Source organism: Sus scrofa, chromosome 9 (genome assembly GCF_054392235.1).
Source record: "Sus scrofa isolate SSC_HxYL_T2T_F1_AM1 chromosome 9, Sscrofa_HxYL_maternal_Yorkshire_Landrace_v2.0, whole genome shotgun sequence".
Taxonomy (NCBI): domain Eukaryota; kingdom Metazoa; phylum Chordata; class Mammalia; order Artiodactyla; family Suidae; genus Sus; species Sus scrofa.
In genome coordinates, this window is record NC_139391.1 from 4,250,147 (window position 1) to 4,263,060 (window position 12,914).

Genomic DNA, 12,914 nt, shown 5'->3' on the forward strand with positions numbered 1-12,914 from the left:
CTGGAGATTTCTCACGTTCCCTGCTGCCCAGCCACCTCTCTAAGCCCCAGGACTTCCTGAGCCCAGGGGACCATCAAGAGGTAGCTTTATAGCTCCGGGCAGGGAGGCTGGCTGGGAGGTTGTGGGCAGGGTCCTTCGCGTTTCTCCCTAGGAGACCCTTCCTCTCCTCTCATTCCTAGAGCTGCCCTATGGAGGTAAGTTGGGACTTCAGCCCTGACCTCACAGGGGGCTTTAGGAACCACATCCATAGCACCCAAATCCTACAGTGATTAAGGTACCATATCTGAAGGAGAAGGGTGTGTCTGGGAGCTGGTCTTAGAGAGCTTCTCTGTACTGCTGCCTCTATGCCTGAAATCCTGCAGTGTTTGTTCGGTGTGAATGCTGCGGTGGGATTCACTCCTACTCTAGGAGTCTCACTGGGAAGTGGACACGTGGCCAGCGCCAAAGGAGAGTGGCTTTGGCTGGGAAGCTGACAGTGGTACGGTGGTATGGAAAGAGGACCGCTGCCCCAAAGTGCCCCCTCTTCACCGCCCCTTTCTTGGTTGCCATGTATTCAGTACCTATCTTGCACAGGAATCCTGAATGTGAATTTTAAAGGTTTTATTCTACATATTTTTCTATACCATAGCTGTAAAAATAAGGTATAAAGAAGTAAACTAAATCCGTTGCTGGAATATGCTAAGCTGAGATTTTAAAAATTACTAAGGAGGGGGAGGGGGAGAGAGTGGGATGGACTGGGAATTTGGGGTTAAGAGATGCAAACTATTGCCTTTGGAATGGATACGCAATGAGATCCTGCTGTGTAGCACTGGGAACTATATCTAGTCACTTCTGATGGAACATGATAATGTGAGAAAAAAGAACATATATATGTATGTGTGACTGGGTCACCTTGCTATACAGTAGAGAACTGACAGAACACTGTAACCCAGCTATAATGGAAAAAATAAAAATCATTTTAAAAAATTACTGAGATGTTAGGAGAGTTAACTTACCTACATTTATTTTACACTTCAAAATATGGGTCATAGTACATTCTTCCTGAGATGGTTTGTCTATCTATTTAATCAATATTTATTGATAAGAACTAGAACTGGTAATCTCTGAATCCTAATCCAGGGGTCTATGCCTAGTGACTTGGCTAAGCACTAAGGCTAAAATAAGAAGAAAAAGAGACAATTATGGGATCTTGCCATTCGTTAGGGGAGAAAGATACTAACCAAATTACCACCAGATATACGTAATAATTCACTAAAATTCTAAAACGTGATAAGAGTCATGAAGAAAATACATGTGAAGGTATATGAAAGGGGCATACAGTCAAGAGCAGAGACATAAGAAATGATTAAAATTGTCGGAAGATGCAAGTTTCCAGGTGTGTGGGTCTGCTGTCTGCCATAGTAAAGCTGCTTGGATTCTCACTTGAATTCTTATTTCAAAACTAGGGTAAGCTATTGGAGGGTTTTCTAAAGGAGTGTGCCATCATTTTATTTAAATTATAAACAAATTATTTCGCTGCTTTTTGGAAAATAGATTAGAGAGAGGCATGGCTGGGTGATTAGCAAGAAGGTTCCTGCAGACATCCTAGTTAAAGATGCTGAGGGAGAGAGATTGAATGGATGGATCAGCTGGAAGTGGGGTAGAGGAGAGCCAGTGTTAGTTGTATTTTAGAAAGGTGGTAATAGATCAGTTGGATCTGGGAATGCGAGAGGGTGAGAGATCCCTCCCAGGTTTTTCTGGCTTGAACACAAGGATAGATGACAATGGACTTCTATGAGATTAAAGATACTGCAGGAGCTCAAACATGGTGATTAACGAAGGGTTCAACTTTGCATACGTGATATTTGGATGGGGAGCTTGGAGTTAATAGATGCAGACTATTGCCTTTGGAGTGGATTAGCAATGAGATCCTGCTGTGTAGCCCTGGGAACTCTGTCTGGTCACTTACGATGGAGCATGAAAATATGAGAAAAAAGAATGTATACATGTATGTGTAACTGGGTTACCTTGTTGTATAGGAGAAAAATGACATAACAGTGTAAACCAGCTATAATGGAAAAAATAAAAATCATCATATAAAAAAAGAGATACTACTGGGCTATTACATTTGATAGCCCAGTAGGGAGTGAGTGCTTGATTCTAGGGCTAGAGGAGGCGTCCCAACTAGAGACAGAAATTTGGGATGACTGACACACACACACAGAAGAGATAAGAAGGACACTGTGAGTACAAAATAACTGTGAAGACAGCTTATGAAAGAGTAGATAAATGAGTGACTACTAACTGTGTGAGGACAATAAAGATTTTTTTTTTTTGTTATTGTTTGTTTTCTACCATAGTAGATCCTGAAGTTTATTCTTAGTAAAGAAGCTGGTGTGGGGTGGGACACGTGACGCTGATATGAATGATTCAAACCCTTGATTCTTGAACTTGGCTGCCTATTGGAATTAGCTGGGAAGTTAAACCAAAAAAAAGACAAAAACTGATTCTTGAAATTACTGCCAGAGATTTAATTAGTACAAGGGTGGTCCAGGCAAAAGAGCTTTGGAAAACTCTTCATGTGAATCTAACGTATAGCACAGTTTGAGAATCTTCAAAGAGAGGAAAAACGTGTGAACACACAAGAGAAAAACCAAGAGCAATCAGGAGTGGAGGAGCATGAGATGCTGGACCCTTGGTGAAAAAGTGAGGAACTCATGCAACAAAGAGAAGATGAGGAGCTAGGATGATGCTTGAGTGCAGGCAAGAGAGAACACAGCTCAGAGTCGGACCAAGAACGGCGTCCCTTGCACATGCGGGGCTGTGTTAGCCAGGGAGGAGTATTAAGGAAAGAACTCATGGAGGGCATCCTGTACCTCGTTTCGTGAAAAAGGTGGTGGCTAGAACGGGTAGAAAGGGCAGAATCATTTTATGCTATTAGAGACAAAATTGAGTATTTCTGCAAAGAATAACAAGCCAGGAAGAATAAGATAAAATGTCCAAAAAAGAAAGTCAGAGGATTTTGTGGGGAAGGAATTGGAGCCTGTGACCCATCTATAGACATGATCAGACTGCAGAAGGCTTGAGGTGTAATCAGTGACTCCTATCCTGCTCTTTTCTAATCCTTCTTGATCCTTGGTATACGTCTAAGGAGACTTGTCCCTTCTGTCCTGGACAGTGACCACTCCTTTAACTGTCTGGCCTCACTTCATTCTGGTTGTATTTCCACCAAAGTTCCTCGGGGACCCTCATGGGAAGTTTTGGCACTAACATCACGGGCATGACCAGCTTCACACTAACGGGCTTCCCAGAGATGGAGGGACTGGAGCACTGGGTAGCGGCCCTCCTCTTGCTGCTCTACGCTGTCTCCATCCTGGGCAACGTCCTCATCCTCTTCATCGTAAAGGAGGAGCAGAGCTTGCACCAGCCAATGTACTACTTCCTGTCTGTGTTGTCCGTCAATGACCTGGGTGTGTCCTTGTCTACTCTGCCCACGGTCCTGGCTACCTTGTGCTTTCGTGCACCAGAGGCTGCCTTGGATGCCTGCCTGACCCAGATGTTCTTCATCCACTTTTTCTCCTGGACAGAGTCTGGGGTCCTGCTGGCCATGAGTTTTGACCGCTATGTGGCCATCTGTAACCCCTTGCATTATTCTACGGTGCTCACTGATACCCGTGTGGCTCACATGGGCATATCCATCACCCTCCGCAGCTTCTGCATGGTCTTCCCACTGCCTTTCCTTCTGAAGAGGCTGCCCTTCTGTAAAGACACCGTGTTGACCCACTCCTACTGCTTGCACCCAGACCTGATCCGCCTGCCCTGTGGAGACACCACCATCAACAGCATGTATGGCCTGTTCATTGTCATCTCTGCCTTTGGCGTGGACGCTGTGCTCATCCTTCTCTCCTACGCGCTCATACTGCGCTCCGTGCTGGACATTGCCTCCCAGGAGGAGAGGCTTAAGACCTTCCACACATGTGTGTCTCACGTCTGCGCTGTGCTCATTTTCTATGTCCCCATGGTCAGTGTGTCCATGGTCCATCGGTTTGGGAAGCACGCCCCTGAGTATATACACAAGTTCATGTCCCTGGTATATCTCTTTGTGCCTCCAGTGCTCAACCCCATCATCTATTCTGTTAAGACTAAGGAGATTCGTAAGAGGCTACACAAGATGTTACTGGGACCTAAGCACTAATCAGACAGAGAGAGTTTGTTGTTATTGCTGATGTTTGGGCTTCTAAGCTTGTCTGTTGGACGGTGTTAATATTCTATACATGGACCTACAGTTGGGTACCTACTGTTAGCTGTATGGTGCAGCCTGGCTGTAATCCATAACTTAAAATATCAAGCTGCCCTAACAAAAGCACAGGTTGCCAAAAGGACTTCTCTTGGACTCAATAAAGAAGCGAGTTTTTAACCAAACCCTTTTATTTGTCCCAATCTACTAGTATCATACACACTCTTTTTTTTTTGGCTCCCTCCCTGGCATATGGAAGTTCCCAGGATCAGGGGTCGAATCTTAGCCACAGGTGCAGCAACGCCTGATCCTTAACACACTGCATTGGGCTGAGGATCAAACTGGTGCCTCCACAGAGACAAGCTGGATCATTAACCCACTGTGCCACAGTGGGCACACCTATCTTTTAGCACATCTCAAAAACAGACAAAAACTAATGCATACATATAAACTGTGTTATAACTGGGGGTTATGTTACTCAAGATCATAGGTATCACCCAAACTTTTTTGTAAGAATAATAGCTTTTTTAGTATTTTTTTTTTTAGCTTCAAAATATAAAGACACAAGAGCTATGGCCAACTTTACAATTTTGAAATAAGTAAGAATATTCTTAAAACTTACAAAACAGAACATGCATGCTTGCCATCTTGACATTGCAATATAAACCATGTAAGGCCTGAAATTCAGAAGTTTAAAAGCAGGAAAAGGGTTAGTGGGGGAAACAAATCCTATGCTGCCATCCCTCGGGCATGACTGGGGGGAGGATCAATGTTCTTCTAGGGAGCCAGTGAGTACTCTCTGCGGAAGGATAAGAGACCCGTGATGGACGGACAGGTAAGTCTGCCTCAACAGCACAAGCAGTTTGGCTCACCCTCTGCGGGGATATGGACTTTGATGGCTTGTACTCGGCACCAAGCTCGGAGACTTCATCACGTGCTAAGGCAGAGGACGGACAGCGGAAGGGTACCGGGAAATTCACAGAGCAAAATCCCTGGAGAGTAATAGCCATGAAGGCAGAGGAAGCCTCTGCAAATTTATGCAAAGCATGTGCACCCTGGAGCACTCGAGCTTGCAGACTTTTGGCAGAGGTGAACACAAGATGTAAAGACATTCCCTGGCAGGGGACAGGCCATGGCTTCATTCAATGCCAGTAGATGATGAGGTAGGCAGACACTAGGGCAAAACATTATCTTTTTAAAAAGATTTTTTTTTTTTAAAGAAGCATTCCTTTCCATGTTTTTTTTCCCTATAAGATCTTGAAATACTTTCTAAAATAAAGCCAGAGGAACTGAGTGATGTGATGACAGCCTAAAGATCATACAGACCCAATGTCCCTCCAGGACCCCCTGCACGTCAAATTCACCAGCCACAACAAAGCAACAAAACAGATAAAAACACAGAGCCAACACATTCAACGAGGTTAGGTGACAGCGAAATCCTTGAAAAAGTGAGTGTGGCCATACCACGAGATGAGGAACTGTGTGGTGGGGTCAGTGTGGTGAAAGGGACTAAAAACCTTTAATCCAACATGAAATGAAAACCAAAAAAAAAAAAGTCTAACACAGTCCCAGTAGGGACTATACTATAAGCAGAAACCTGGGCAGACGGCTTCAAGACTGACTGGTGAAACTGGGACCAGTCTTGACATGGCCTAAGTACTCATGCCCTTGAGAGGACCACGCAGTGCAAGGGTGGTCTCAGGCATTTAAAAATCTCAGACATGTTCAGGGGTTCCCGTCGTGGCTCAGTGGTTAACGAATCCGACTAGGAACCATGAGGTTGCGGGTTCGATCCCTGGCCTTGCTCAGTGGGTTAAGGATCTGGCGTTGCCGTGAGCTGTGGTGTAGGTTGCAGACGTGGCTCGGATCCCGCCTTGCTGTGGCTCTGGGTTGGTGGCTACAGCTCCGATTCGACCCCTAGCCTGGGAACCTGCATATGCCGTGGGAGCGGCCCAAGAAATGGCAAAAAGACAAAAAAAAAAAAAAATCTCAGACATGTTCAGCAAATAAGCTTTTCTCCAATGATGTCACCTTGGCCTGAAGGGAACCACACCAACCCGATGAAGATCACACAGGAAGGAAGAAGGCTGTCATGACAGGTGGAAAGACTATAGAGAAACTGCTGGGAGGAGGGAGGAACTGGGAGGGTGGGAATAACCCAGACACACTGCCGTCTGAAGGAGGTGATGAACGTGAACCTACTGTACAGCACAGGAAAATCTGCTCCATAGTTTCTGATAACCCATATGGGAAAAAAAGAGTGATACTGATATGCAAGACTGATGCATTTTGCTGTATACCCGAAATGAACACAATATTGTAAAGCAGCCATATTCCAACAAAATAAAGTTAAAAACAAACAAACAAAACAAAAGCACTGGTGTTCCCATCATGGCTCAGTGGTAATGAACCTGACTAGTAACCATGAGGAAGTGGGTTCGATCCCTGGCTCCTCTCAGTGGGTTAAAGACCCGAAGTTGCTGTGAGCTGTAGTGTAGGTTGGAGGTGTGGCTCAGATCCAGTGTTGATGTGGCTATGGTGTGGTGCAGGCTGGCAGCTGCAGCTCCAGTTCTACCCCTCGCCTTGGAATCTCCATATGCTACAGATGTAGCCCTAAAAAAAGGCAAAGAAACAGGAAGAAGGAAGGAAGGACGGAGGAAGGAAGAAACCAAGCATTGCCACAGCTACAGGAAACTTGGAAGGAAGGCCTGTAGGGCTGTGGGGCTGAAACAGAGGGAGGGAGCCCCACATCCAGAAACAGACTCAGTGCTGAGCCCCAAAAGTGGCCTCAAGGAGAGGTGCCACTTGAACTGTTCCCATAACGAAAGAAGAGGCCTTAGAGGGTTAAGGCTGGAAAAGCTACCGTGTTATCCCCTTTCAGTCCAGAGAACCCTCCTTCCAATCACCCTGGAAAGTCATCCTTCTTTCCGCGTTGACCTAAGCTAACTCCGGATGCAATTATGAGCGAAAATAAAAGGGAAACAACTCAAGGAGAAAGATTAACCCATAGCCCTGAGATTCCTGTACTTACAATGGAGATCTTTCTTCAAAAAATGTTTTCATACCCTAATATTTCAGTCGCTATACCTGAATATTAAAAACTGCCTTGTTGACTTCATATTTTTGTTTTGTTTTTATTTTTAGGGCTGCACCTGTGATATCAGAGCTACAGCTGCTGGCCTATGCCACAGCCACAGTAACACCAGATCTAGCTGCCCAAGCCGTGTCTGTGATCTACACCACAGCTCATAGCAAAGCTGGATCCTTAACCCACTGAGTGAGGCCAGAGATCAAACCCGCATCCTCATGGTTACTAGTTGGTTTCATTATTGCTGAGCCACAGCTGGACCTCCATTTTTTTTTTCTTTTTTTATGGATGCATATGGAGTTCCAGAGCCAGAGATCGGATCTAGGCACAGCTTCACCTAGGCTGAAGCTGCAGCGGCAACACCAGATCCTTAACCTACTGTGCTGGGCCTGGAATCGAACCTCTGTCCCAGCACCCCCGAGATGCCGCCAATCCTGTTGCACCGCAGCAGGCACTCCTGACTGCATGTTTTTTAGGTTTCTTTTTTTGGAACACTTAATCTCAGCTACAGAATTGCACAAGCACACTAAGGCGTGAGCATAAGAAGAGTGAGGACTATGTAACAATGAAGGTGTTTCTCTCATCCTTTTGTGCAAGAATTCCTTCTTTATTCATTTAACCCACATGCGTGGACTGGCTACTCTGGGCCTTGCTGCAGCAGCGGGGGTGGGGGAGCTGGATTGGGTCTGATGCTTGATAACAAAGAACTTGCGATACTGGGAGCTGTTTCCTTGCCTGTGTCTCCCCAGGTGAATGCTAGAGGGCTGAGCTAAGGTCTGTAGGATAAGGGATCCCTGCACAAAATGTGACAGGCCCTTGTTTCTGTGTTACGGACATACTCACCTTCTAGCTCTTGGATAAGTTGGGTAAGGACCTCTGTGACCCAGGCAGGTGCACATATAGCCTGTTTACAGTGACTGTAGGTGACAGAGAAATTTGTTGAGGATACAGAATATTAAAAGCTCTTCTTTTCTTCTTCCTTTTTTTTTAAAATGGCTGCACCTGTGCCATATGGAAGTCCCCAGACCAGGGACTGAATCTGAGTGCAGCTGCGACCTACACCACATTTTTTTTGATTCCTTAATCAAACTAGTGAAAATAACAAAAAAGAAACAGACTTGCAGGTAGAACAAACTAAAGGTTACCACTGTGGAGAGGGAAGGACAAGATAGGGGATTAAGAGGCATGAAATACTATGTATAAAATAAATAACCTACAAGGATACATTGTATAGCCCAGGAAATATGACCAATATATTTTTTCTGACCAATATTTTATAATAACAATAACCTTTAAAAATTGTGACATAGTAACTCAGTCATTTAAAAAAAAGTAAACTCCCAAGATGAGAAGAGAAAGAGAAATTACACACTTAGTACAATGGAAAAAGAAGTCTACGGTTCTGGTATTAAATAGTGTTTTCCTTGGGGGATGACTGAGTGATGGGCAGATAAAGGAAACAGGGAGTTGGAGTTCTCGGCGTGGCGCAGTGGTTAACGAATCCGACTAGGAACCATGAGGTTGCGGGTTCAGTCCCTGCCCTTGCTCAGTGGGTTAACGATCCTGCGTTGCCGTGAGTTGTGGTGTAGGTTGCAGACGCGGCTCGGATCCTGCGTTGCTGTGGCTCTGGCGTAGGCCAGTGTCTACAGCTCCGATTCGACCCCTAGCCTGGGAACCTCCATATGCCGCAGAAGCGGCCCAAAGAAATAGCAAAAAGACAAAAAAAAAAAAAAAAAAAGGAAGCAGGGAGCAATGTAGATTTTCTTCTAGATATCAACTTCCGTCATTTTCCTTGGGTCATATTTATTCACACATCTCATGGCAAGTTCTGACAGTACATCACCTTGCACTTTGAGAAGTGGAAGAAGTCATCACTGTTGGAGGATGGACAGTGGTAGTGACAGCAAGGACAGCAGTCGTAGCATTAACAGCAATGCCCATGAAGGAGGCAGTATCTGGGAAGTTTGGATACAAACACCGGAGCAAGCCTAGCGTTGAATCTCATCTGAATCACATACTCTCTGTGTCAGTCAACAATGTGCTCACTTCTCTGTGCTACATAAAGATGAAATGAATTATGGCAAAACAGAATTTAGAACAAAGCCCGGCACAAGTAATTGGTATTATTTATTATAATCATTATTATTATGTATTATATTAGTGATATTAGTAATATTTATTATTATGGAAAATGATCCCTAGCTTAGCTTATTCCCCTTTGTGACGTCTCATCTAATCACTCAGTTGCCTCTGATATTTATCTTTCTATGGATGGCACTGATGTTTGCCAAATGTACTACTCATTTGTTAAGTCTTGCAGGTTCCTTCTTGATCTTTTACCTTTCCCCTAGTAGACACACGTCTCTCATTCTCGACGATATGATGATGGTGATGATGAAGATGGTGGTAACAGCAACAATGTAGATACGACCTAGGCAACACTAAACACCAGATTATAAAGCCCAACCCGGAAGTCACATTGTGATGCGGTGAAACATGCGGGCGATAGCTCTGCGGATCTCCTTTGTCTTGGCGCTGTAGATGAGAGGGTTGAGCACAGGAGGCACAAAGAGGTAGATGTTAGACAGAAGGATGTGCACGTAGCGTGGGGCGTGCTTCCCGAAGCGGTGCACCGCGGACACCCCGATCATGGGAACGTAAAATGCAAGGACAGCCAAGATGTGTGACACACATGTGTTGAGGGCTCTGAGGCGTTCCTCACGAGAAGCAATGGCCATGACCGAGTGCAGAATGAGCACGTAGGAGAGGACGATACATAACAGGTCCATGCCAAAGGTGGACACAAGAACAAAGAATCCATAGATGCTGTTAATAGTGATATCAGCACAGGCCAGCTTCATCATGTCCGGGTGGAGGCAGTAGGAGTGAGAAAGAACATTGGATCTACAGATAGGCAGCCTCTTGAAGAGGAAGGGAAGAGGAAAGAGGATGATGAAGCTCCGAGCTGTCACTGCTAAACCCATCCCAGCAATGACCTCACTGGTGAGCACAGCGGCATAGCGCAAGGGATCACAGATGGCCACGTAGCGGTCGAAGCTCATGGCCAGCAGAATGCCTGACTCCATCATGGAGAAGGAATGAATGAGGAACATCTGGATGAGGCAGGCATCAAAGTCGATGGTGCGGGCATTGAGGCAGAAGGTTCTGAGCACAGTGGGCAGTGTGGCCAGGGCCATGGCCACGTCGCTGCCGGACAGCATGGACAGGAAGACGTACATGGGTTCGTGCAGGCTGGGCTCCACTCGCACAGCTTGCAGGATCACCGCGTTTCCCCCTAGAGCCACAGCGTACATCACACACAGGGGTCCTGCGAGCCAGATCTGAGAGCTCTCCAGACCAGGGATCCCGGTCAGGAGGAAGAAGGCAGGGTGGGTGACATTGAACAGCCCCATGGCAGGGGGAAGGCAGAGTACTCTTCAGAGTCAGATTTCTGAGGGTTACACTTCCTGGGGAAGAAGGAACCAGGGAGCAAAAGACAGGGCGGATGGTATCTCTGTGGTTTAAACTGGTGCATTCATTAAGTCAGCGGTTTGGGAGAAAACAGGAAAATTTCTTTTCTTCATATTTTATGATCATCAACCTCAGGTTGGACGAGTATTTCCCATTGTTTTATGAAAGAAGGAAAATACTGACAAATGATTACACGTATAATTGGGTGTAAAGAACATGTTCAAACTATATTGCCCACGATTTTAGTTGCGTCAAGGGCATCCTTGAATGGATGTGTGTTAACTCTAAATCATAGACCGTTTTTCTAGGACATGGAAGCAGATGAACTACAATTTATAGACAGTTATTATAAAAGATTGGGATTTTTTCTAGGACACTGGGAGTTTGCAGGGAAATAGATGAACTACAATTTTTAGACAGTTATTATAAAAGATTGGGATTTTTTCTAGGACACTGCAAGTTTGCAGGGAAATAGATGAACTACAATTTTTAGACAGTTATTATAAAAGATTGGGATTTTTTCTAGGACACTGGGAGTTTGCAGGGAAATAGATGAAGTACAATTTTTAGACAGTTATTATACAAGTAGATCGGGATTTGGAAATAAATGTTAACTACAATTCGTAGATAGTCACTATAAAAGGACACTGAAAGTCTGAGTTCGTGAAAACTACTGGAAGTTTTTCATTTTTTCTTAAAAATATCATTTAATTCAGAGGTGTAAATGACTAATGAAAGCTTTCCCTGAGCTGGTTTGAATCAGAATGTGTGTTTTCCCGTGAGAAGAAGGGGCAGTGGGATCTGGAGGAAACTGTGGACATCCGATTTTCACTGGCAGAGTTGCTGTAAAAAAAAAGCAACAAGGAAACCATTTATTTGTTCACAGGCACAAAGCTGTGGCTGGTTTCAGAAGAATCAGGAATTCTCCCCTAAATCCGCTATTTGCATACTAACATTCAGCCTGTAGGCAGTCGTTGTCCCCAACACAGACTTTCGCCCCCTTATGTCATCCTACATACTCTCAAAGTATACATTATTGTCATTGACTCATGGCTGTTCTTCCACCACAGCTTCGTACTGGTTCCCATTCATACTCTTCGTAACAAGACCTAGCCACACCTCTGTCTGTCTCTGACAACTTCTCCTTATGCCAATATATATTTGACCCTAATTCTTGACCTTTGTGCCCTTCAGCATACACCTGCCCCGTCATGCCCAGGCAAAGGCTTTTCACCTGGAAGACACGAACCCTCTTTTGGAGGAGGAACCCCAGAAATAGGTACTGCTGTTTTCCCTTTATCTTGCTCTCCAGCTTCTAGCCAAGCATGACCAGGATCTCAGTTCTGTCTGATGGGAGTGGAGGAGGAAGGGGACCTGGGACCCCTCGGTACCTCAAAGCCACAGAGAGGCTGGAATGGCTTGAAGTGCTGCATTAACACGCTGGGAGAAACGGCTAGATCTTCCCTGGCAGGGGAGGTGCTAGGCCAAGAACCCCAGCTCTAGCACCTGCTCCACTCACTCACCTAAGAAGCTGCTATCTGATAACCTCCACCCAGGCTCTCCCTCCTCCTTTCCCAGTTTAACCCATGCTCGGGACCCGCTTCAGGACAGTCAGCTAGCTCACCCCTCCTGGGTGTCAGAACTCACCAGAAGACAGGCAGCTGAGAGACACCCACAGAGCAACACATCCTTCTCGCGCTCTGCGAACGTGCACGCGCGCCTGCCTCTTTTATGTCTCCCTCTAAGCCCCAGGAGGGGCAGCAGTGATGCTGACGTGGTGGATGCAGGTTCATCAGGAAGGTTTTGGTCTCTGGAGGACGTTCCTGACTCCTGAGAATAAAGCACACGCTCTTTGAGCTGAGAAAGAACTCAGCCATGTGCCAGAGCAATTCTCTACTCCGTGCAGCCCAGCTTCTGGGGACCTTGTGCAGGCACATAAAAGAGGAGCTCATGGCTTTCTTAAAATCCTAGAATTATGTGACATGTTGACCTAGTCCAACAATTAAAGTATAATCAGAGAGTAACAATTTTACTTTTCTTACCCTTTTAAGTGCATTGAAAAGGCCAGTTCTTTCTTTACCTCTGGCCGGAAGGTCATTTCCCTAGGATTTCTGGTCACATTCAGGAAACATCAGACTG

At 45.4% G+C, this 12,914-nt stretch overlaps 3 protein-coding genes across 3 annotated transcripts in view; 1 reads left to right on the plus strand and 2 right to left on the minus strand.

Annotated features, from left to right (window-relative positions):
- LOC100525938 (olfactory receptor 52D1-like) overlaps positions 1-12,477 on the minus strand; it is a 29,081-nt gene extending 16,604 nt beyond the window's left edge. The window contains exon 1 of the mRNA XM_084974993.1: positions 12,423-12,477. The gene's annotated coding sequence lies outside the window, so the exon portion shown is untranslated. The remainder of the gene's footprint in view (positions 1-12,422) is intronic.
- Positions 2,203-5,767, plus strand: LOC100510920 (olfactory receptor 51I2-like). Its single transcript, XM_021062363.2, has one exon. It carries the CDS (start codon positions 3,230-3,232, stop codon positions 4,172-4,174), a length of 945 nt encoding a protein of 314 aa, XP_020918022.2. The 5' UTR covers positions 2,203-3,229; the 3' UTR covers positions 4,175-5,767.
- LOC100511094 (olfactory receptor 51I2) lies at positions 9,418-12,429 on the minus strand. The gene has a single exon (XM_021062364.2). The coding sequence runs from the start codon at positions 10,715-10,717 to the stop codon at positions 9,779-9,781; it is 939 nt and encodes a 312-aa protein (XP_020918023.2). The 5' UTR covers positions 10,718-12,429; the 3' UTR covers positions 9,418-9,778.
- Positions 12,478-12,914: the final 437 nt, after the last annotated feature.

What these genes read in the sequence shown, in the direction of transcription:
- LOC100510920 (XM_021062363.2), top strand. Translation starts at nt 3,230, where the DNA reads ATGGGAAGTTTTGGCACTAACATCACGGGCATGACCAGCTTCACACTA.
- LOC100511094 (XM_021062364.2), bottom strand. Translation starts at nt 10,717, where the DNA reads ATGGGGCTGTTCAATGTCACCCACCCTGCCTTCTTCCTCCTGACCGGG.